Raw genomic sequence first — 25,961 nt, 5'->3', positions numbered from 1 at the left:
CTGGCCCGTGTTCGGGGGAGGGAAGCCGGGCGGGGGGGGTGGGGGGGTGATATATTATCAATGCACGTATTCCTACGGGCTGGGGCGGTACCTGTCCGACGAAGGCTCTGCGTCTTCTCGGTGGGGGCTCCTCCTGGCACGTGAGTCAGTAGGATACAACAGCAGTGACAACACAGAACATTTGTGTGGGGAGGAATGAATTGGCATAAGGACTAAATTGGGGAGAAAAAGGCGTAAAAAGCGGGGGACAAAGAAAGTAAAACACCACAGATGTGGGGTTTATTTATGAGTTATTTAAATGAGTTTCTGTTTTGGGTGTTCTTGTGTGAATTAAATGTGTTATGATTTATTTTGTGTGTGATTGCTCATTATACTGTATGTAGCCCCTAAAAGTGTAAAAAAAAGAAAAATAACGTTAACACTTGCTATGCCCCCCTAATTGAATGCTGATTAACTGCTGATCATCACTGACCTGAGTGATCACGAATTTGATCAGGAACGGAGGTTGACAGACCAACAGCTGACAGTTGTGACTGACAGTTGACAGTCACAACCAGCAAGTAATTTCTGAAAAACAAAAACCCCCAAAAGATAGATAAAGACTATGAGCTGCTGGACCCAGCCGGTGTATCGCACTGGAGGGTATACAAGCCGGTGTATCACTGAAACTCAAACAGAGTGTGTGGGTTAGCCTCCCTCTATCCTGGGATCTGCCATCACAGAGAAATAGAACTGGCTCACAGAGCAAACAAGATCTCCTCATCTCTCCCTCAAGCCCAGACCAACCTCGTCTGAGAGATGGGTTTCTCTGTTGTTCTGCTTGTTTGTTTGTTTGTTTGGTCTGGAGCTCATGGATACCCAGCATGGAGGTGGAGAGAGGGGTAAAGGATGGAGTGGAGGGGAGGGAGGGGGAGTGTATAGGACATGGACCCCCCCACTGCGGGTGGGAAGTTGGTCGGCGCAGCTGTTGTCAAGAACTCCACCCAAACGTTTTTCAAATCTGCCTGTTACAATTCTTTTTAAGTAATCTCTCTCTCTCTCCCTCACACACACACACACACACACACGTTTGACCTTATTAACACTCATGCTTGATTTTCAGGGACACTTACTTCAGCAAAGACTATGGACTTTGACTGTAGAAGGTAGAAGCAACATTGTCAAGTGATGTAACCTGGTTGTGTCAATTGAAGTATTTTTCATAAGAATATTATAATATACAGGAAAACTGTGGAACAATGGAACGTGGAATTAAACATAATCCTCTGTTGCAGTGAAATTAAATGTTTTTCTTTTTTACATAATGATGATTTTTAGAATACATGTTTTATCTGCATTATGTCCCGCTCAATGTGACAAAATCTGCCAAAAAATACATCTAGAGATAATGCTAATAAAATCTATTTTGATTTTATATTTTAAAATAAAGTAATATTTTTAGGCACGCTTTCATTCTCCATCTAAATTCTACTAGGTTAAGTATTTCGTTCTCACTTGCATTTTCTGTGCCAGCGTGGCACAAGACATAATGTCAGGGGTTTATAAACCGAAGGTTCTAGGTTCAAAGCTCAAACTCAACAAACTAAAACAACTGTGAAATCTAACTGGTGTGATTAAAAAAGCTGGTTCAAATGCCTCAATAAAAAACTAGTATTGTTGTACTTTGAACATTTCAAGGCCAAAATACAAAAAATCAAGTCAAAACCACGAAGAGACCTGCTCGGTATGGCGGAGAGATGGAGTAGTGGTCTAACGGTTGGCCTCTCAGCACAGAGGTTCCATGTTCAAATCCCAGTTGTCACATACTTCAGTGTTGTTGTACTTTGAAATTTTCAAGGCCAAAATACAAAGGAGCAAGACAAAACCACAAAGAGAAACCTTCTGAGGGCCCAAAGGTGCGTTGGCGCAGTGGTCTAGGTGCTTGATTGGTTGCTTCTGCTACAGACAGTTCGCAGGTTCAAGTCCCATGCCATCAATGTAGTGGAGGACCATCGGGGGGACTGTGTCCCTCCCCTGTTTCCTGATAGTTAAAGGTGGGGGGTTATGTCTGAAAGAACTCTGTCCAGCTATAGTTTTACAGGTAGAATCTATTACTCTATAATAGTTGGATATCATTTGTCATGCAATAGATATATATAATAATAGTTGGATATCATTTGTCATCTATTATAATAGTTGTTGTGTCATCTACTATGGTTTGTCTCTCTCTCTCTCTCTCTCTCTCCACCCTTTCCTCTCTGTCTTCCTTTCCCTCATATTATTCATTTTAAATTTCTTCCTGTAAAACCATCTGAAAATATTTTGTGCCAGGGGGTCATGTACCAGATTGATGTTGTTAGAATGTTTTATCCCTAGAATGTCTGTGATCTTACATACATTTCATGTATTCCAATCTTCCAAATATTCCACAAGATTTTTTTTTAATATTGAGCAGATCTACAAACTCACAACGCGTCGCATCTCGACGCGTTGTGAGCTTGTAGATCTGCTGTTTTCAAATTTCAAATTTAGCCTAGTTATAGCTTAACCCATTCAATCCCGGGGACGCATCTCTGACATTTTAGATGTCTTTGGCTATTCAAAAATAGCAGATCTACAAGCTCATAGCGAGCTTGTAGATCTGCTATTTTTGAAAACTCGTGTAAATGTGTGCAAATCTTTGAATATGTATACAACTCAAATCTTTGCTTCTGGGGGTCCCTGGAACAAAAATATGTTACAAATGTTTACATTTTTTTATAAATATATATTTAAAGATTTGCACAAATGTTCATGATTTTTCTAAAAATAGCAGATCTCTACAAGCTCAAAGCGTGGCACTCGGTGCCACGATATGAGCTTGTAGATCTGCTATTTTTGAATAGCCAAATAAATCAAAAAATGACACAGATACTTTCCTGGTCTAAATGTTTTTTTAAAGCCATTTAAAGGTAGGGTAAGTGATTTGCTTTGGTTAAAATAAGTGTTAAATAGCTCTATATTGTGATAGTACTCATTGCTATAGAGTGTTTGTTCAGTAAAAGGAGTCTCCAGCTCTTTATAAAACAGAAAATGCATTTTCGTTTCAGTTTCAGTTTCATTTCCAATTTTATCCAATCAGGATAGAGAACTCAATCAGGATATAGATTAAACAAGTGAAATTGGAAGTGATGACACTAAGAAATGAGCAGGCAAAATTGGAACTGGAACTCTATAAAAATTAAGCTTAAACATGGGTACTTTCTCCTGATTGGCTGAGATTTTGACACCTACCAAAAAAAATATTTTCTGTTTATCAAAGAGCTGGAAAGATGGGGAGACTCCTGTTACTGAACAAACACTCTATTGCAATGATTACTATCAGAATATAGTGCTTTAACCTTTTAACAAAATACTTTTTGTTTTAACCAAAAAATATCACTTACCCTACCTTTAAGCTATAACTAGGCTAAGTTTGAACTTAGTGTGAGGTGGTGCAACTGGCCCCCTGGTTGCTTATCTCTCTCACAAAACCTGGCAACACTGCTACTTCCGGTTTTACGTTGGAGTTTGATGACGATCACTGTAGTGTCTGTGTGTTGTGTGGAGATCAGCGGACTGACTGAGCTTTAATAGGTAAATCTACGTGTGTCTGTTTTATATCCATAAAGTTGTGAGATCTAATGTGTTTGAACTGTGAAACATTGTAACCGTTGACCTCCTCCTACTAACCGAAGGAATCCTGAACCAAACCGTTGTTGTTAGTTAGCATCGCTGCTGCTAACCTAAAGCTAGTGGCTGATGCGTTACATCGCGTTCGGTGACCCATCGAATCCTGCTTCCTGCTCAGTCCGTTAGTTTGGCGTTTGGGGATGTTTGATTTTGAAATTAACAAATGTTGGACATCACTTGGGATTTATTTGACAAATGAAACAATTACCGTCGCGTTCGTCAATAGACTTGAATATGTAAAAAAAAAAAAAAAAAATCAGCACTAGGGTCACAGAATTGCATAGGTAACCGGTTTGTGTGTGAAGTCTCGGCGTCAGCTGTTTCAGCTAACAAACATTTTGTCAACATCCTTTACTGTTATGTGCAAATGCAAAATAACATGACCGTTCTGTTTTAGACATCTAGTTTTAAATTAATTGTTGATACAAATGTATTGTTATTCAAGGATGGATATTAGATCGCATGTCGTATTAGAAGTAAAAAAAAAAACATGTTTAAACAATGCGATCTTTGTCTGCGTCAGTGCGTTTCTTTTCGTTACTGAATCTAGAGACAGATACTACATGCTGTCTGTCTGTCTGTCGAAACCGGTCGCCCGTCTGTCTGTGTGACAGACTGATGTGCTATCTGTGAGGCTGTCCATACTCCAGCCTGATCTTATGTCTGTGTTTGTCCAGGCTGATTGTCTGTCTGGAGAACATCTGGTGAAGGTTTCCCCTCATCTCCAAGAACAGACGCAGAAGGACTTAATCTTCACGACTGATCTAGTAAGTTGATGTCATGTGATCGACGTCTGTCAGTGAAAATAACTTATGTTCTGTTGAATCAGGGACCTGTTGGAAACGGTCTAAGTCAGGGGTCTTCAACGTTTTCAGGCCAAGGACCCCCTAGCTGAGAGAGAGATGAAGCAGGGACCCCCTCTATATTGTATAAAATTGTGTTTCAGATTCAACATTTTTTCTTTACGTGGTCTGCTCTTTTTTCCCTCTACACCTAAGCCTCTTTCAAAATAAAAAAAATCAAAAACCTAAGCCTCTTTGCCAAAAATAGCCGATCTACAAGTTCATCGGCTATTTTTGGCTAAAGTTCTCCTCAGAAAAGGGATGCTAGGGTTCAAGTGGTTAAGGTAAAAAAAAAATCATATCACATAAAGATTTGGCGGACCCCCTGTAGTATCTCTTGACCCCCTAGGGGTCCCGGACCCCCTGTTGAAGACCCCTGGTCTAAGTTCTGCCACCATGGCATGGTTACGAGAGTTTTAAGTGTTGTCTGTCTTGCAGGCGGTAGACGCGTCGCCACCATGGTGCTCGCCGACTTGGGGAGGAAGATCACCTCCGCGCTGAGGTCTCTCAGCAACGCCACGATCATCAATGAAGAGGTAATGGATTTATACGATATCAGAACGTTTCATTATGTTCTTAAACATCATAGATCTCATAGCAGTACAGCTTCTTTTCCATCTGACAGTTAGGCTGATTAACGGTCATAATATCTGTTTCCCTTTTTAGGCGTTGTCAACAAATCTGCAACAAACAGTGACATTTGTAGCATTTGTGGTGCCCATTTGGGTGTAATAGATCAGCTAACACAGGGAAGCTGTCAGAACCTTCCCTAATACATCTGGGACAACGCTCCACACGTTCCAGACTCCCTTCTGGCTCCCAAACTGTTGAATGAACTCCCCATAATGCAGTTAGAACTGTAGAATCACTCCCAATCTTCCGCCATAATCTGAAGACTCAACTCTTCAGACTCCACCATAGCCTCAACGACCTTGCAGACTTATGCAAAGGCTAAAATGTAATTTAGATATCTATGCATATAGACAGATACCAGGTTCATTTGTTGACCAGGTATCCTATAGTTATAGGTATATGGTATAGGTGTATATATATGTATAGTTTCAATGTATAGATTATTACATTTTTTATATTGTACTGTTTAGAGTAGATTGATGATAGGTTCTTGGTTTACCTATGATTCTAGATTACCATCTCTAGTATGCAATTGATGTATTACCGGCTTGTGTTTACCGTGTTTAATGTAAATCGCTCTGGATTGAGAGCGTCTGCTAATTGCCTAAATTGTAATTGAAATCACCCTCGCTCTGTGTTGTTTAGAGGCCCTTCAGTGTGGGAAAAACTAGAAAATCGAGTTGGGTGGCAACGGGCAGGGTGAATATTGGGAGAAAACATTGTTCTTTGTCTACTGTACCGATTAGGGCTCAAGAGTTATAGGCCAAAACATAAAGCAGCCTGTTATAGCACCATCGTGAGGCCAATTTGAAACATTTATGGTGGAGGTTTTTCCTTGGCCTACTAGAAGTGTGCATGAACAGTTTGATGCAGATTGGTCCTGCATCGTCCCAGATTAGCTGTATGCAGTTACACACATGGACAGGGGAGAAAACATAGTCTTCGCCTCTCAGCCTTTCAGACTGGCGAACCCAAAAATATGTATAAATATATAGTTTATATTATACATTAAAACAAGTTTAGAAGAACATTTAGCTGAAATTATGCAATGAACAACCAAACCACATCAACTGAACCTCCATTTCATTTAACAACTTAAGGCCAAAACTGGTCAAAATAGCCAGTCTACAAGCTCACATATTGTAACCTTGAAAATGTGACAATTTTCACATGACATGACCAAAATAGGGACGCCAGGTTGAAAGTGGTAAAAAGAATCGGGTCACATTGGCTGCAGCATGATTGCCGATACCAATGTTGTCAAAAGGTCTAATAACGGCCTTTATATCGGCCAGACCAAATTTTGATTTTGTTTTAGTCATAGTCTTTTGAATAAAATGTGATTTAGTTTTAGTCATTTTTAAGTCATCTGAAAAGTTTTCGTTTAGTCGACTAAATCTACAGTTGATTTTGTCGCCCAAAAAATATTTTGGCAGGCCTTGATGGCGTCGTAATGCCTGATTTTACACAAGTTTGCATGCTGAAAATAGCCGATCGACAAGCTTGCAGCGCGACGCGTTGTGATCTCCCATTTTCAGAGCTCAACCAAACATAAAATGACTTTTCTTTTAGTTCTACTGGATCTCTTCTCCACTAGTCCCTCCCTAACATTTTAGTCTATTTTCCATTTGTTGACGAAATTGTCAAGATATTTAGTCTGTTTTAGTCATCATAGCTTTGTTTTTATTTCGTTTTTATTTCGTTTTCGTCAGTGAAAAAAGGTAGTCGACGAACATTTTTCGGCATAGTTTTGGTCGACGAAATTAACATAGGCTCTGATGTGAATGTTCTTCTGTGTTCAGGTGTTAAACTCCATGTTGAAGGAGGTCTGTGCTGCTCTGTTAGAGGCCGATGTCAACATCAAACTTGTCAAACAGCTACGAGAAAATGTCAAGTAAGTATTACTGCAGTACAATCGTACTGTACTGTTATGTTATTATACAATACTGTGTTATACTGCACTATACTATACCGTGTATACAATACTGTACAACCCATATGTACTATACAGTATTACTATAAAGTAAAGCCAGTGGTTCTAGAGGTCCTGGTAGGATAGAAAACCAGCAGTAGTAGAGGTCCTGGTAGGACATAAAACCAGTAGTAGTAGAGGTCCTGGTAGGATATAAAACCAGCAGTACTAGAGGTCCTGGTAGGATATAAAACCAGCAGTACTAGAGGTCCTGGTAGGATATAAAACCAGCAGTACTAGAGGTCCTGGTAGGATAGAAAACCAGCAGTACTTGAGGTCCTGGTAGGATATAAAACCAGCAGTATTAGAGGTCCTGGTAGGACAGAAAACCAGCAGTACGAGAGGTCCTGGTAGGATAGAAAACCAGCAGTACGAGAGGTCCTGGTAGGATAGAAAACCAGCAGTACGAGAGGTCCTGGTAGGATAGAAAACCAGCAGTACTAGAGGTCCTGGTAGGACATAAAACCAGCATTACTAATACTAGAGGTCCTGGTAGGATATAAAACCAGCAGTACCAGAGGTCCTGGTAGGACATAAAACCAACAGTACTAGACGTCCTGGTAGGATAGAAAACCAGCAGTACTAGAGTTAATTGTGGACCAGGATTGAATGTCAATTATACTTTTTTCCAGTTCCACCTGTTGTTGTATTCAGTAGCTAGCAGGCGTAATGTAGGTTGTTGCAGGTCATGTTGTGTGTTGTTCTTGTAGGTCATAGTGTGTGTGTGTGTGTGTGTGTTCTTGTGTAGGTCTGCCATTGACCTGGAGGAGATGGCTTCTGGTCTCAACAAGAGAAGGATGATTCAACATGCTGTCTTTAAAGAACTGGTGAAGGTGTGTGTGAACTATAATATTTAGTATATATCTCTACTACATAATGTATACCGTACTACTACATATGTGCTACTACAAAATGTTTACCATACTACTACTACATGTTATTATAATACTACATATATGACATTATGCTACTATACTGCTACTATGACTATACTTAGCTAACATATTTGTTGTGAGGAAAACAACCAGGTAACTGTGTGTGTGTGTGTGTGTGTGTGTGTGTGTGTGTGTGTGTAGCTGGTTGATCCAGGTGTGAAGGCTTGGACTCCAACCAAAGGGAAGAACAACGTCATCATGTTTGTTGGTCTGCAGGGCAGTGGAAAAACCACCACCTGTTCTAAGGTACGTACACACGCACACATAAGTTATCATCGTTCTTACAAAAAGCCCAGTCCAGACCAATGATTCACACTGCGATGGAACCGTTGCAGAGACCATTGCTGTGGTCTGAATTACCCGTTGCAAGTCGGCACATGCCGTCTCATTGCGTCGCAAGTGATTCTATTCAATCGCAAGTAAAACGTTGCAGAAGCTATCAAACATTTAACCAATCCATACCACTCTCTCTGGGAACACTCACGCGCACAGATTTAAACAACTAAACAATGGCAGAAATAAGATCTGCTTATCACCTTTTGGTAGAATTACCATGTTTATATAACAGAGGTATTCCAACAAAATGACAAAAAAGAATGACACGTCATATCAAGGAGAAACTTGCGGTATGTTCTGTCGCTTTCTGTCACTCTCACACACACACACACACAGGCGCTGTGTGTTTTTGGGTGCGTTCGGAAATACAGCACTGAGCCCACTGGCCAATACAAACTAATAGGCGAGTGCGCTCCGGTGCGCAATTTCGCACCCTTTGTGTGTATGACACAAACACACAACAGAAAGTATTTTTTTAACGCATGTAGGCTACCTGACGAGAGGGAGAAAAATTGAGCTTTATTATATTTTTATGCAAGATTAGTGTAGATATACAATATCGGCCATACAAAAAATATAACCGGTTGAAGTGCTATGGAATCTGTAAACTATCCCTGCTCCTCGTGTCTGTCACTGTCCAGTTTAGGAGCAGCCCTGTCTGTTGTTTATCACATATTTCCATAGAAACGACAGTCAGCCACAGCAGGAATCAGTCCAGTTGCAGGATTATGTTGTATGTACAGTTAGGACTTTGTTGTCTCCGCCAGGAGACTATGTTTTCGTTCTCGTCCTTCCGTGTGTCCACCAAGCTAACATTGGTCAAGCTTCACGTGACACGTGACAATATGTTGAAAGGGTGTGCTTTGATTGGCTAGCGAGACGCATGATGAAATAGAGACCGATAAATAGGTGTGTCACTTCAAAAGATCATTTATATCTTTTGAAGTAGGTAAGACAGGATTAATCAGGAACAGTACTGGCGGAGACCTGTGCTCTGAGGAGCACATTTTCTAGTTGCAACTAATTCCGTTGCGAATCGTTGGTCTGGGCTTAAGAGTGAACACATGACATCATGTGTTGACATAAGACAGAGCACAGATGACATCACGTGTTGTAATTTAGTGAACAGATGACATCTCAATGACATCATGTGTTTTGTCTATAGCTGGCGTACTACTACCAAAGAAAAGGCTGGAAGACCTGTTTGATCTGTGCCGACACCTTCAGAGCTGGTACGTATCCTGTCTGTCCATCTGTCTGTCTGTCTCTCTCTCTGTTTGCCTGTCTGTCTCTGTCTGTATGACATTTTAAATGTTTGTATTTTAATGTCGGTTAAATGTTTTTCTTCCATTTTTAGGTGCCTTTGATCAGTTGAAACAGAATGCTACAAAAGCCAGAATCCCTTTCTATGGAAGGTAACACACACACACACACACACACACACACACACACACACACACACACACACACACACACACACACACACACACACACACACAGTGTGTCCAGTGGTCATTGTCTCCGGTTACACAGAGATGGATGCAGTGCTCATTTTATTATATTTACCTATCCAGTTACACAGAGATGGATGCAGTGCTCATTTTATTATATTTACTTATCCAGTTACACAGAGATGGATCCAGTGGTCATTGCCGCAGAAGGAGTAGAAAAGTTTAAAACAGAGAACTTTGAGATCATCATCGTTGACACCAGTGGACGACACAAACAAGAAGATTCCCTGTTTGAAGAGATGCTGCAAGTTTCCAACGCTGTGGTCAGTATTATATGTATTGCAGATAATATAAATATAATACTTGTGCGGCACTAAACTAATATAATTGTAGTGCAGAGAATTGACAGCCTCTGTGTGTGTGTGTGTGTGTGTGTGTGTGTGTGTGTTTTCAGCAACCAGACAACATAGTGTATGTGATGGATGCGTCCATCGGCCAGGCCTGTGAGTCTCAGGCTAAAGCTTTTAAAGACAAAGTAGATGTAGCCTCAGTCATCGTTACTAAACTGGACGGACACGCCAAAGGAGGAGGGGCCCTTAGTGCGTAAGTACTCACTACATGGTACACAGATCACACTACATACAGTATTACACTATAGTACACAGTGTAAAGGTAATGTGATGGTACTAGCAGTACTCAGTGTAACGGTAATTTGACGGTATTAACATTGTATTTGGTGTCTTTTCCAGTGTTGCTGCAACTAAGAGTCCAATCATCTTCATCGGAACAGGGGAACACATCGATGACTTCGAGCCTTTTAAAACACAACCCTTCATCAGCAAACTGCTGGGTAATTAACGTCTAAAATGAACACTTGACTTTTAGAAATAAACAGAGCCCTTCTTCAGCAAATGCTGGGTAACATCTCTGTGAACAAATGAACACGTGAGTGAGTTTCTGTTGTAATGGATGGATTCATATAGTCAACACTGAGTATAACAAAGTATAATACAGGGTTAAGTGATTAGGGTTAGAAGTGTTTCTAATAAAAAAAAGCCCTGTTTCTTCATAAATTGATTAATAAGTTGGGTATTGGTTCTAAATATCTGTTCGATATATTTTAGGTTAATTGCACAGCCCTCATGAAGACATGTTTTTGTGTTGCTTGTTAGGAATGGGAGACATCGAAGGTCTGATTGACAAAGTTAACGAACTGAAACTGGACGACAACGAGGAGCTCATCGACAAACTGAAACATGGTGAGAAAACTGCCTGTCTGTCTCTGCCTGTCTGTCAGTTAGATGGGAAACTATTAAGATTTCTATATCTGCTATTAAAAAAATAGCAGATATACAAGCTCATAGTGCCAGCTTAATGTGTTAATGTGTGTGTTGTTGCGTTGCAGGTCAGTTCACTCTGCGGGACATGTATGAACAGTTTCAGAACATCATGAAGATGGGACCGTTTGGACAGATTATGGTAAACGCTGTACTAGTGTGTGTGTGTTAGGGCTGTCACAATTATGAAATTGTACTTGTTGATGAATTGTCGCTCAAATTGCGATTAACAATTTTAATTGTGTTTCTGCTGTTGAACGTTGGAACATTATGAATAAAAATGGCTTTTAGGCTTCGTAAACCAAAGGCGCACAGGGCAGACACATAACTTACATAATTTTATTGAATAACTTGAGATTTGAATAGTGTATAGTGGAAATAGCCGATCTACAAGCTCAAAACGTGTCACATCGTTTTGGGCTTGTAGATGTGCTATTTCCACTATTTCTGAAAATGTTTGGAAATATAATGAACAGTTTTCAACATGGAACTGATTATGACGATTATGCAGAAAGAAAATTATTGCGATTATCTCAAATGATTGCGATTATGTAATAATTGTGACGGGCCCTGTGTGTGTGTGTGTGTGTGTGTGTGTGTGTGTGTGTGTGTGTGTGTATAATTAATATATGCATAGAGAGAGGTTTGACCTCTAGACACAGTGTCATGTCACTTCACAACCAAGCAGTTGTATCTGTGCAGGTACATGTTAAAGGTGAAGTAAGTGTTCGGTTGGACTCTCTGTGACGTAGGTAGAAGTGTGTCAGTGTGTTGTAATGTGTGTGCGTGTGTCGTGTTCTTGTAGGGCATGATTCCAGGGTTCGGCAGTGACTTCATGAGTAAAGGAAATGAACAGGAGAGCATGGCCAGACTGAAGAAACTCATGACCATCATGGACAGTATGAATGACCAAGGTACGCGTGCACACACACACACACGTATAGATATACTCAAAAATGTATAGATTATACACACGCATGCAGAACAGTAAATCGTAATTAATTTAATAATCCATTATAAAAATTACGATCGCATCATGACACGTTAGCTTGTAGATCGGCTAATAATATATATATAGATATAGATGTGTGTGGATAGATAGATAGAAAGATGGAGCGAGAGAGTACATGCATACATACATGTGTGCACATAAAAGCAGCTTGTGTTCTCTTTGTGTTGTGTTGTCAGAGTTGGATAACAAAGACGGCTCTAAGCTGTTCAGTAAAGCACCCAACAGGATCCAGAGGGTGGCGCGGGGGGCCGGGGTGGCCACCCGGGATGTCCAGGAGCTGCTCACCCAGTACACCAAGTTTGCCCAGATGGTCAAGAAGATGGGAGGCATCAAAGGACTTTTCAAAGGTTCCAATTCCTTCCTTTACGTTCAAATCACAGCCGGCGGTTTTGTGAAGAAGTCATGCAAATATCGACTTATACGGTATTATAAGTCGTACCTGTTAACCAATTATATAAATGGTTAACATGTATGAATAACATGTGCGTGCATGTGGGGCGGGGTCTCAGCTTTCTCAGAGTTTTGAACTTAGAAGGGGAACCACTGCATTAACGCATGACTAATTATGCAGAAATTGGCCATTCTGCATTATGAGTACTTTTACCGTTGGTACTGTAAGTATATTTTGATGCAAATGCTTTGAATGCAGGACTTTTACTTGTACTTGAGCATTTTGTATAAGTCAAATATATGAGTTCTTCTTCTGGCAACAGGTTGGTTTTAGCCCATGCTCTTCCCATGCTGACGTTCTGTTTTGTGTTATTTTCAGGTGGAGATATGTCGAAGAACGTGAACCCGTCTCAGATGGCCAAGCTGAACCAGCAGATGGCCAAGATGATGGACCCCCGAGTCCTGCATCACATGGGTAACAATCATTTTTATTCTTTTTACTATGGCTACAGCTATGGAATATTTTCTTGTAGTGGGCAGCGTAGCTAATCTATTGTTAATTTTGTGAACAGCTAGAGTCTAGCAGCTACAGTTTTTGCTTTTAAGAGGCTGAAATATTGCATGAAGGTCAAGTGTGAAGCTGTGTGTGTTCACACTATATGCCTAAAAGGGAGCGGTGCAATGGGACTGGTCTATCTCAGAAAATGGGGTAGGTTAGAGCCATCGCTGTGGTTGTGGACGAGGAGTTGACCTCAGTCGTCAGTGAGGTCTACTGATGTCCAAATAATGATAGGTCCCCAGACATCCAAATAGTTTACGAGTTACGATTCCTAGTAGATTTGTAGATTAGACTGGCTGGATGACAGAGTGATTCCTCGCTCAATGTTCAATGTAACCTATTTTCAATTAAGGGTTAATGTGTGCTAGTTGTCAAGTAACAACTCGCTGTCCGCATCTTCCCCTGTCATTCAAGGCTAATTGTGTCATTCTGATGATGATCGTATAGTCTCCAAAATGGAGACCTGCAAGAAACTGAAGTTAGAACTAGAACCAGGAGACCTGGTACTGCCAGACCCCTAGTGGTTGAAATCTGAATGGCCGGGCTTCGCATGACGTGTGTCCCTTCTATGACGAAAGGGGGACAGACTTTTTTGGCTGGGGCCGGGGGACAAAGTGACATACCATGTATGGAGAAAACAGATACAAAGCCTCATGTAAGCCCGACCCCTTGGGTCTGGCAATTAGTTAGTTAGTTTTGTACGGTCGTTCATAGTGCAACACAACCTGTTAACCATCGTGCAACCACTCGTTAAAACTCGATTCAGTGTTCATTTTAAGATGAGCCTATAGAAATGGAAAGGTGATGAGAGGGGAACCTAATAACAGAATAAAGGTACGGTACGGTGTGATTTTCACCCTCCATGCAATTGGTGTAGAAACACAAGATCAATGCCAGCGAAAGTAGCAGATCTACAAGCGTGCAGCACCTTGCAGCTGTGACACGTGTGAGCTTGTAGATCGGCTATTTTCACGGCACAGTTTAATGATAAAGCATTTCATTAAGCAAACTTAATTTAAATTGCATCGCGTTGCCAAAAATAACTTATCTATACGCTAACGTGTCACGTCATTAGCTTAGATCTGTTCCTTTTGGCAAGCGATCCCGTCGTATGGATGAGGCTTTACCCCAGACTGTACCATCATTGTTTATGTTTTGTGTTGCATAATGGGTAGCTGAGTCCTGCCTTGTTTTACTACATGAATGGACTTTGTACTCGTGGGCTGTCTGAGGCCGAGGTTCCTGCAGGGACACTTGAGGCAATTTTAACTGCCAGAGGAAATCTTTATGACTAGTAAATACACTGCTTGTGATTTCCCATATCAATAGCTATGATCACCATGTAATGGGTTTAGTAGCCTACTGGCACAGCACACTGTACAAGGTGCTGTGACGGCAGTGGCTCAGGAGGTACAGCGGCCGCTTGGGAATCGGAAGGTTCCCGGTTTGATCCTGGTCTTCCCCAGAGTTCCGGTCGAATTGTCCTTGAGAAATACACTGAAACTCTTTCTTTTTTTAAAACAATATATTTATTGGCATTTTCAATTATATAACAACAACAATATGGCTCTTGTATTAAATAAAATATAGACATCATAGAATAAAATAAACACATAGAAATCATACACATACATAATAACAATATGACATACACTGAAACTCTTAACTCCTCCCGGTGAGCATGTTAGTGCCTCGCATGGTTTTCTCCACCATCGGTGTGTGGATGCAATGCACATTGTAAAGCGCTGTGGATATGAAAATTCATACCATTTACACTACAAATGTAGGTTTATGAAATAATATTAGTCTGTTCTCACTGTAAAGTGGGGTATTATTCTTAGTGTATTGTCTGGCTGAGCATTCTCTCATTTACTGTGTCAGCCAGTTACAAAATGAAGCATGGATTGGCACACACAGTGAAGACAGTAAAGAACATCTGGGAAACACTGTTTTCTCTAATATTGACGAGTCAATGAGTACGAATCTGAAGAGAATATTAAGTAACTAACTGTAAAGCTTAAAACCTGTTATGTGGTGTTCCCAACCCAACAGGTTTGCGCACCCGTGTTCCTTGTTTCTTATTTTCTTCTCTTAGGCCCACTTTTCCTCCCCGTTTATGAAACATGCACAGTGTAACTACTATTCAGTGTGTGTTTCCACTTTACAGTATACTTGATAGCATTGGCGACCTCAACAAGTCCAATCAAGCAACCCACACTGATTGGATGATGTCATTGTAAACTGATTGAATCACCAGATAACAGTGGACACGTGTGTGCCTGTGTGTCATTACAATGCAAGGTCCCTTTAGGGCAGTAGGGCAATATGTTAATTACCCCCCCCCCCCCCCCCCTCCCCATAAAACATGTCTGGCAATTATGTCACATCATGGCAACGTGTTGTGAGCTTGTACAGTAGACCTGCTACTTTTGAAAAAAGACTGACAGATTTGGCTTACTTTCACACGTGGACATTTTTGAATGCAGGCCTTTAACTTGTAACAGTACTTTTACATTGTGGTATTGCTACTTTTACTTAAAGCAACAATATGTAACTTTTTTTTAAATGAATAAAATATAATTTTGTCTGTTAATACAATATAACTTATGCAATTGGGGTGGTTGTATTTTTCTCTCTTGCTCTTCTATTGAGACACTTAGGCTTAGGTCAAAGGTCATGTCTCACCTAGACACAGGATCTGACACAAATGTTGACCTGATGGTCAACATGTCAGCACTTGCGCAGATGTAAATCCGGGGTAGAAGTAGTTACATATTGCAGCTTTAAGGGGAAAAATCAGAGTACTTCTTCCACCGCTGACATTAAATTGTGTGTGTGTGTGTGTGCAGGTGGCATGGCCGGTCTCCAGTCCATGATGAGACAGTTCCAGCAAGGAGCTGCTGGCAACATGAAAGGCATGATGGGATTCAACAACATGTGACCACGCCCAGCAGTCATGTGACCATGTGGGGGGGAGGGTTAACTTCCTGCCATGTTCTGTTTTGTTCTCATCTCAGTCGTTTGAATTAGTTGTTTCTTCCTTTTCCAGGGGTTCTCAAACCGTTTTAATTTCAAGGACCCCCCGGGTTTGGTAATCATTAGGGCCATGGACCCCCCCCCCCCATAACTCTGAGTGTTACGGGTCCATTTGGTTCCATTTTGTACACTGTCACTCTCAGTTACAGAGCTGTAAGGGGATCCATTTGGTTCCTAACTATCAATAATCTAGCCAAACAAAAACCCTTAGAACCCTCTCAAAGACCCCCTGGGGGTCCCCTCGCTCCCCACTTTGAGAACCAAGGTTCTTTTCTACTGTTCAGAGAAAGGAGGGTAAAACAGACCCTGGGACTTTAAATAGAAACCAGTAAAACTCTGTGATTATTTTCAGCTTAAAAGAGGAGGAGATATGACTATGATGGTCGCCATGATAATAAAAGTCTTTAATTTGTATTTTGTGTATAAGATTATAAAAAAACAGGTTTATTTACCTGTACAGTTAACTGTACTAACGCGTTGTTTAGAGGAGGCTGGGACGGATAATACAACAAAATAATTAGTTTGTGACAATATTTTTGTCATGTTCTAATAAAGATTTGTATTGCAACATTTTAATAAGCCTTGTGTGCTTTGTTTTTATTGTAAAAAAACATTAAACATTCTTCTGTTAAGACTTAATTGAAATGATTTTGTGTTTAATTAATTGTGTGTAATTGGTTGCAATTTTATGTGTACAAATGCACAAAACTTAGTTTTATAAAGCAGCTGTGGATGAAGGCATTGGAAGACATGCATTCTGAACCAGGCTACTAAAATGATAAGCCTATATGAGTAAATGTATTATGCAATGTACCGTATATGTAATGATTATAATACAGGCTTTCATATCGTCTCTGTGGGGTGGAAATATGAACTTAACTTACTTTTCAGGATTCAAATTCAAAAGTAGAAGATATACAAGCTCAAAATTTGACTTTGTGCATCTGCTACCTTTGATGCTTTTGTGTGACACTGTAGTATGATCAAATAGGGCGTTAATTTATGAAAAAGTTAGAATATGGAGATAGGAGGTTTCTGTCCGACAGCAATAGAACTGTGTGATAAAAAATAACATACTGTATACTCTCAGTGGTTCCATAACGGTGGCCAGGTGTGCCATGGGATTTTATTTTATATATATAGTTGTATACTAATACAACTATATATCTTTTAAAAGTTATATTTAAATGTACCATCAGTACTTTGTGCACACTCATCTCCCAATACAGAGTCGAATTCTATACTGTAAAAGATGAATTGACAGAATGACTGACTGATTCATTGAAGGATGGATGGATATGAACCATTTTCAACATTATAGACGTTAGAGATTTGAAATCAATTGTATTTTTATTTTAAATGTTCAAAACACACACACACACACACACGCTCACTAAGAGCTTGTACATCTTAGATTTGTGTGCCCTGGGCACAAAAAAGTTTGAAACCCACCCCACTCTACTACAGTATTAGTATGCTATTATTCAACATTTTGAGTGCATACACAAATGTATGTTGAATTAGAAATTAGAATGCATTTCACGTACTATTTATGTAGTAGGCTACATTACTAAGGTTTTGGACATAAAAAGAAATGTCACCTATTTATTTGGCACACTTTGGTATGTATGGAATTTGGGCCGCCGGGTGGCCACGCCCCCTCTCTCTCTACGTGGCTGTGAGCCGCCATCTTGTTCTGCTGCGTTGTCAGTGGGTGGCGTGAGGTATTTTCTTTTACCCTGGTTGCGTTTAAGGCAGCACTGCGTCACAGACACATTTTCATGTGTTTTTGTATAATTGTTTTGTTAAGAACAGCCTACTTTATTTTTTAAATGATTACGTATAATCTTCCACTAGAGAGATTAGCAGTGATTGGACACAAAAGTGAATTTATTTGAGTTTTATATTTAAGTAAAGTTTTGGAATGTTTTTTATTTTTCTTTTAGGTATTTTTTTATCAAACTAACTAAAGTGTTTAAAAAAACATTAAATTAAAACAAATATAATTAAACAAACAAAAAACTAAATAACCCTAACCCATTCTTTTTTACATTTAGTTTCTTACTGTTCTAAATATCAATACAGATGTCAGTAATGCATTGATATTGAAATCAAAATGCAGTTTGTAATTTGTACTTTTGAATAATGACTATTTACTTTAATATATGTATATATACGTATATACGTATATATGTGTGTGTGTGTGTGTGTGTGTGTGTGTGTGTGTGTGTGTGTGTGTGTGTGTGTGTGTGTGTGTGTGTGTGTGTGTGTGTGTGTGTGTGTGTGTGTGTGTGTGTGTGTGTGTGTGTGTGTGCTGCTGGTTTGGCATGCCTGCCTTACACCTAGTGTGTTCAAGGTAAAAGTTACCTCTAGGTGAGTGTGTCTGGTCTATGGGAGCAGAGAGCAGAGCACTGTGAGTGAGTGTGTGTGGAGGAGCTGCTGCACTGTGAATATCAGGTAAATATTGACTCTCCTCTGTTTGATTTTTAACCCTGTGAGTTATGAGTTATGGATGGAGGAGAGGCTGTGTCTCCATGTTCATCCGAGGGTCTCATTTATAAATGTCAAGTCTGATAAAAGGAATCATGCTTTTTTTGTTTTGACTAGCTAATCTTGGCTAGCCCTGGGTAGCTAGCTGCTTTAGGTTACTACAGGTCTGGTGAATTTAAATGTTATAATAATAATCATTATAATGATAATGATGAATAGACACTGTTACAATGACCTGACTTATTATCATATCAAAGTGTCATAATGTTTCTCTCATTGACTGTACTGTCTGTAACACTAATAATGAATGTTAAGTTTGCACTAGGCTGACATGGCATCAGACACTTTGATCAATACACCCAAACCTCATATTAGTTAATGATTACATTATCACATGATCAATTGACAAGCTCTGAAATGAAAAGGAGAATTTGATGACTAACTTTAAGTTCCTGTGTCATATGGTGACATTGTGAAAACTTTTACATCATCGTCATCAAGTTTATGTTTAAATGCAAAGAAAAAAGTTTGTAAAATGAATGTGTTTAGATGGAGTGAGTCTCACTCTTAGAACCAGTCTATAAGTCATTAAATGTGTATTATAGTTGTGGATTCAGTAGCAGTAGTAGTAATTTCACATTTGGGTGTAATGTTTAGTTATCAGTGTGTTATGTATGATGACTTAGTCATCATGAGCTTTACTCTTAAACACTGATATAGGCCTAAACAGCTTAGTCATTAAAAACTATTATGTTCTTACTAGGTACAAACATCTTAGTCATTATACATCTATTACACCAAGTTATATAAACATCTTAGTCATTATAAATCTGTCACACAAAGTTATATAAACATATTAGTCATTATAAATTGTCATTATAAATCTATTACACAAAGTTATATAAACATATTAGTCATTATAGATCTAAATGTGCTTGTATATTAAGTAGTAGGCCATCTTAGACCTACTGTATATATAATACTTTATACTGCAGGGCAGGGGTCTTCAATGTTTTTTCAGGCCAAGGACCCCTTAGCTGAGAGAGAAGCAGGGACCCCCCACCACTACACATTGTATACAATTGTGTTGCAGACTAAACTTTTTCATAGATAGCTCCTTATACTTGTTTGACAGCACTGTCATGTTGGATTCATGTTAATGTGTATTTTCAGACATTTAACCACTTAAACCGTCATTACTTAGACAACTTGACCTTCTCTCTGTACTCCTTTCTCTTTCTTTTCTTACCAAACCTCTTTGCCGAAAATAGCCCATGTGTGAGCTTGTAGATCTGCTATTTTTGGCTAAAGTTCTCCCCAATATGGGGATGCTAGGGTTCAAGTGGTCTATGTAAAAAATAAAAATAAAAATCCTATCACACAAAGATTTGATGGTCCTCCTGTAGTAACTCTGAGGACCCACTAAAGGGGTCTCAGACTCCCGGTTGAAGACCCCTGGTATACTGTATAATAAACAGTGGCACTGTGTTCTGATATACAAAGTATAATCAGGGATGTTTAGACTAGGTTTCTGGGGGCATTTGGAGGTTTGTGGAGCATGTACAGGTTTCTGAGGTATTTCGAGGTTTAAGAGCTAAACTAAATAAAACTAAGTATATTGAGCTTACTAGGTAAACGTTTTAACTAATATCCTCCTATGTGATAACGCTTTTATATGGTATTTTCTTATCATATTTGTCCAGTATCCGAAAATAAAACTAAACTGAACTGTGTATGTCTTCTCCAGCCATGTCCACGTTCCCAGAATACATTGCTCAGAACGAGGACCACGATGGCGTGCGTTTCAGCTGGAACGTCTGGCCGTCCAGCCGGCTGGAGGCCACCAGGATGGTGGTGCCCGTGGCCGCCCTCTTCACACCTCTGAAGGAACGACCCGACCTGCCTCCCATCCAGTACGAACCGGTTCTCTGCAGCAGAGCCACCTGTAGAGCGGTCCTCAACCCGCTGTGGTAGGAACACGCGCACACACACACACACACACACACACACACACACACACACACACACACACACGCACACACGCACACACGCACACACGCACACACGCACACACGCACAGACGCACACCTGCTGTCCAATATCGGAATGCATTCGAATAGAAAACAAGACGCATGGATTAAAGTTCTCGACTGATTTCAGTCATTTGGACTCGGTAGAAGCCTGCATCTTCTATGGAAGCATCATGTTGTGCAGCGAAAATAGCCGATTTACAAGCTCCCTTGTAGGTTGGGGCGGGGTTCCTTTCACACTGTTTCACAAATCGCACATTAGGTCTTGGCCAAACAAAACGTCATTTTATTTTGCTTTAATCCATGAAGAGGGGATCTACAACAGCTTGGCCACATGTGTCTATGATGTCAGTCATCTATTAGCTCTTTTCCAGGTTAAGGTTAACATTTTAACTACAACTGGGGAGCCTAGCCGTAACGTACGGAAACACATTCAGGGCCTGTGAAATACGTTGTACGACACGACACGGTTCACTTTGTTTCTTGTAGTCGAAAAAGAGGCATATGATATCAGCCATCTCCATATTTAGGCAAAGTTTCAACCCAATATTGACTTCCAGTATAAAGTTACAGTTCTAAAAAGTAATTCTTTGGTCAACACATTTGGCGTTGATTGAGAGATTAGTCCCGGACAAACAGACTCAGAGACCCTTGTTCTAGATGACTCGCCTCCTACAGAGCCACACTGTAAACATCTCTTGCTGCTGTTTGTTGATGGCAACTGTCTTCCTTCCAGGATTAAATCACAGATTAAAGTGGCTCCTCTCTTAGAAAGGGAATGGGTGTTAAAGCAGCACACTGACACTTTGGTATTGGTTTGGGTTGTGTAGTTCCCTTGCCATGATGTAACTCCAAATATTGGTGAGATTGATATCTTAAATAGTTGCTCTGTTGATTAGAAATTGATCAACCAAAAGTCTCTGACATTGCACAGTGAAACACTTCTCAAAGTCCACGTACACCAATGCAAACAAAGCAGATTCTGTTTCTGCCAAAGTGACATTTTGCTTTAACCACTTAGACCCTTTATACTTGGTAAACTGTACTTAGTTGACTGGGGTCTGCTATGTACTTGGTTCACTCTTTTTTCCCCCCTCTACACCAAATCCATTCACAGAAAATAGCCGATCTACAAGTTCACACGTTGTGGGCTTGTAGACCAGCTCTTTTTGGTGAATATTTAAAGTGATATTATGTGAGTTAAACAAAGTTTTTTTTTGTTAAAAGGTTAAAGCTCTATATTGTGATAGTAGTAGTAGTAATAATAATAATAATAATAACAGGTAGGTAGTTGCATAAAAAGAAACATCACACCATTAAAAACATCTGAGAAACTGAAACAATACAATGAAAACATGGGGGCATAAAGCCTAGAGGTAAATATTCCTTTAGTATCACTGCTTTAGAGTGTTTGTCCAGTAACAGGGATCTCCTCTTTCTCCAGCTCTTTAGTAAAGATAACATATCTTCATCCTATCAGGAGAGAGAACCCGTTTATCAGCTTAAATTTATAGTTTTAGTTATAGTTTATAGTTTTCTACTTCCATTTTGATCGCTCATTTTCTTGTTCCATCACTTCCAGTTTCACTTGTTTATCCTGTATCCTGTATGAGTCCCTTTCTCCTGATTGGATGCCGGAAGTGGTATCCTATCAGGGGCGGCAGTGGCTCAGGGGTAGAGTGGCCGGGTAGAGTGAACTGGAAACCGCAAGGTTGGGGGGCTCCCTGGCTGGGGCGCTCCCCCAGAGTTAGTGTCGAAGTGTCCTTGAGCAAGGCGCTGAACCCCTAATTGCTCCCAATGAGCAGGTTGGTGCCTTGCATGGTTTCCTCTGCCATCGGTGTATGTATGTGTGTGTGGATGGGTGAATGTAATGCACCATCTATGTAAAGCACTTTGGATAAAAGCACTATATAAATGCACCATTTACCATTTACCCCGACCTGAAAGGAGAGACGGAGAGTCCCCTGTTACTGAACAAGCATTGGTTACTATGGGATATATTTCTCTTATTTTAACAAAATAAAAACAATGCATCAATGCAGTGATGAATAAAGGGAAGGTTTCTGTCTATGTGTTTCTCTCTTGATTGACCATGATTCTGATTCTTGATGTTCTGTTGTGTGGGTTTGTTTTGTGTAAGGTAAAACAATTTCTTGTCTTTGTTCCCCATGACAAAACGATTGTGTGTTTTTAATTAAGTGTCTCTCTCTTTGTGTCTTTATAGTCAAGTTGACTACAGAACTAAGCTGTGGGCCTGCAACTTCTGTTACCAAAGAAACCAGGTACACACACACACACACACACACACACACACACACACACACACACACACACACACACACACACACACACACACACACACACACACACACACACACACACACACACACACACACGCTCACGCACACAAACACACACACTTCAAGCTACTTTGAAGTCTGTATGGTTCCCAAACGTTTTAGCTCAAGACCCAAAAGAGAACCCAAACTAGTGAAAATGGCCGATCGCTTTATGAGCAATCTTTTTTTGGAATTTCTATTGACATTTTTTCTGTGACCCAAAAGTTTGGGAAACAGTGCTTTATATTATTAACTGTGTGTGTGTGCGTGTGTGTGTGTGCAGTTTCCTCCTACCTATGCAGGTATTTCTGAGGTGAACCAACCTGCTGAACTACTGCCTCAGTTCTCCACTATAGAATATGTTGTACAGGTAAATACATTATTATTATTATTATTCATTAAACCATGCACTCATACTCGGTCAGCTCTTTGTGAACTCTAAGTGATTCGAGAGTATTTTAACCACTTAACCCCCTATTTACTTAGTTGACCGGAGTCCCCCAGGCCTCTATGCTAGGCCCCATACTGTTTTTGCTCTACGGTAAATATGTGTGACGAAGATGAAATTAGCACACAATACAAGCTTATCCGTTTGTAGAACGGCAATTGGTGGCGAATGTCCCCCCCCCCCCGAGTAGCGAATGCTAGGGTTCAAAGGTCAAAGAAATACTTGCTGAGTAACATGGATTAAAGTTCTCAGTCGTCACGACTGATTTCAGTCATTTGGATTCCATAGAAGTCATCCACAGAAGGATGTCATCATGCACCGAAAATAGGCCAGATCTACAATCTTACAACACGTCGTAGAGCGACGTGTTGTAAGCTTGTAGATCGGTCTATTTTCGGTTATTTGTTATTTTATGATCAAAGAGATTTGAAGTGGTCAGCGGTAAACATTTTCAGAAAATCCTAATGATCTCAGATATTTCACGAAAGCAAAGGTTAACCCTCTGGCATGACTGTCCTTTTTTGTTGTTGTCAGGGCTGGCATGGCCGACTTTAGCGTCAATCTGTAATTTCTTCAACTGTTTGGCTGTATGGCTACCGAAACGTCATAATTTTACATATTGTGCTAATTATTTATGAAACACAGCGCTAGTGTGTGTGGGGTGTGGTTGCGGAGGGGGACTCCTTTCACACTGTTTCACAAATCACATGTTAGGACTTGGCCTGACAAAAAAAAATCAGTCGTGAGATAAAATGTTGCTTTAAAGGAGTAGTTCACCCAAAAAAATGACTTACTTTCTATCAATTACACACCCTATGAATTGAATTCATGAATTCATGGATTTTTTTAAATTCTTTGTCGCATTCCTGAGCCAATAATTTGATGACCGGGTGTATTTCCGGTAGGAGACACAAAGCGTCTACTTTGAGTCTCCTACCGGATACATTAGCATCTTTCTGCCGGTAATCTAATTGTTTGCTTAGGAATGCAATAAAATAAAAATAAAAATCCATGAATTCAAGGCTTCATGGGGTGTGTAATTGAATTTTTTGGATGAACTACTCCTTTAATTTAATGTGACTAGCATTGTGCCTTTTGTCAAGTGTATTCAAAAATCAAATGTCTGTCCGTCTGTCCGTCTGTCTGTCTGTGTGTGTATGTCTGTCTGTCTGTCTGTCTGTCTGTGTATCTGTGTATCTGTGTATCAGCGTGGTCCCCAGATGCCCCTGGTCTTCCTGTACGTGGTGGACACCTGCATGGAGGATGAGGACCTGCAGGCCCTGAAGGAGTCCCTGCAGATGTCGTTGTCTCTGCTGCCCCCTGCTGCCCTGGTGGGGCTCATTACCTTCGGCCGAATGATCCAGGTCCATGAGCTGGGCTGTGAGGGCATCTCCAAGAGCTACGTGTTCAGAGGAACCAAAGACCTCAACGCCAAGCAGATCCAGGTAGGACTCCTATATACTAGGCCTGTTGGCAATTGAATTGAATTGAATACATAGGACCACAATGGGAAACAAGTCCTAAGGACTTTTTTTGTGTTATCCTTTTTAGCCCTAATGTCTGACTGTACCGCATGCTGTTCTACATTTGTATTCAATCAATCAATCAATCAAAGCACGGCCTGGGCCGTAGCGTGGCGGTCCAGGCACCCTAGGCTGCAATGCCAGCCTGACAGCGTGTCACGGGTTCGACTCCCGATCCCGGCGACCTTTGCTGCGTGTCACCCCCGCCCCCATCTCTCTCCCCATTTCCTGTCAACCTACTTTCCCTATCCCTCTCTAAATTAAAAAATCAATCAAAGCACATTATCGCCTGATCACAAATATTTGAGATGAGCGCAATTATTTTGTGTGATTATTGTCCGAATATACAAGCTCACAACTTGTCATTTCACGATGTGTTGGAGAGGTTGTAGATTTATTGCTATTTGCTATTTAAAAATAAAGTATAAAAAGTATATGGTTTGTTTTTGTCATAGTACATTATTTGTTTATTATTGGTACCGGTTATTGTCAGTCATTTCTGTGTATATTTAAGTTATTTGTCATATCTGCCTTGTGCAATTTATTTGGTTTACAAAGCCATAAATGCCAAACAGAAATGTAATTTGCATTTATATGTTCCAATGTTCAATGGCAAAAACACAATTAAATAGTTAATCACAATCATTTGTATGACTATTAATCGTCAAGTCATGAGTGTGACAGCCCTAGGAAGGCTACCAGTCTACAGGTGTAATCCATGTACCAGGGTGTAGTCCTACCTGGTAGGATTGCCACTTCAGGTAGTCATTAATACCTGCTGTTTACTTGTACAGTTGATACTATTGTAATGAGTGTTTGATTGTCTTGTCTTGTGTGTGCGTGTGCGTGTGCGTGTGTGTGTAGGAGATGTTGGGTCTAACCAAACCACCAGCCCAGGGAAGAGGAGGACCACAACCCCCCCAGCAGCCCCTCTCTAA

General features: G+C 40.3%; 2 protein-coding genes across 2 annotated transcripts in view; both read left to right on the top strand.

Moving 5' to 3' along the window:
• The first annotated feature begins 3,479 nt into the window (after positions 1 to 3,479).
• srp54 (signal recognition particle 54) lies at positions 3,480 to 16,832 on the top strand. The gene is made up of 17 exons (XM_084044995.1): positions 3,480 to 3,594; positions 4,368 to 4,457; positions 4,971 to 5,068; positions 6,968 to 7,059; positions 7,886 to 7,970; positions 8,214 to 8,318; positions 9,574 to 9,640; positions 9,766 to 9,823; positions 10,032 to 10,182; positions 10,314 to 10,462; positions 10,609 to 10,709; positions 11,032 to 11,118; positions 11,265 to 11,338; positions 12,002 to 12,110; positions 12,385 to 12,555; positions 12,978 to 13,073; positions 16,007 to 16,832. Exons 3-17 carry the CDS (start codon positions 4,991 to 4,993, stop codon positions 16,096 to 16,098), a joined length of 1,515 nt encoding a protein of 504 aa, XP_083901121.1. The 5' UTR covers positions 3,480 to 3,594; positions 4,368 to 4,457; positions 4,971 to 4,990; the 3' UTR covers positions 16,099 to 16,832.
• Positions 16,833 to 18,579: 1,747 nt separating this feature from the next.
• sec23a (Sec23 homolog A, coat complex II component) overlaps positions 18,580 to 25,961 on the top strand; it is a 32,513-nt gene continuing 25,131 nt past the window's right edge. The window contains exons 1-6 of the mRNA XM_084045090.1: positions 18,580 to 18,650; positions 20,431 to 20,653; positions 22,938 to 22,995; positions 23,336 to 23,422; positions 24,709 to 24,945; positions 25,888 to 25,961. The exon at positions 25,888 to 25,961 is cut by the window's right edge and continues 3 nt beyond it. Coding sequence (XP_083901216.1) covers positions 20,433 to 20,653; positions 22,938 to 22,995; positions 23,336 to 23,422; positions 24,709 to 24,945; positions 25,888 to 25,961 — 677 coding nt within the window. The 5' untranslated portion in view covers positions 18,580 to 18,650; positions 20,431 to 20,432. The remainder of the gene's footprint in view (positions 18,651 to 20,430; positions 20,654 to 22,937; positions 22,996 to 23,335; positions 23,423 to 24,708; positions 24,946 to 25,887) is intronic.

Source organism: Gymnoscopelus microlampas (assembly GCF_963454915.1).
Source record: "Gymnoscopelus microlampas genome assembly, chromosome: 20".
Lineage (NCBI taxonomy): Eukaryota > Metazoa > Chordata > Actinopteri > Myctophiformes > Myctophidae > Gymnoscopelus > Gymnoscopelus microlampas.
The sequence above is the reverse complement of the archived record's forward strand: the minus strand, read 5'-3'. Positions and strand labels throughout refer to the sequence as shown.

Bases quoted from the DNA above. Each gene is read 5' to 3' on its own strand.
- srp54 (XM_084044995.1), top strand. From the start codon at position 4,991: ATGGTGCTCGCCGACTTGGGGAGGAAGATCACCTCCGCGCTGAGGTCT. The intron at 10,183-10,313 runs GTCAGTATTATA...GTGTGTTTTCAG, and splicing joins TGCAAGTTTCCAACGCTGTG to CAACCAGACAACATAGTGTA. The intron at 12,556-12,977 runs GTTCCAATTCCT...TGTTATTTTCAG, and splicing joins CATCAAAGGACTTTTCAAAG to GTGGAGATATGTCGAAGAAC.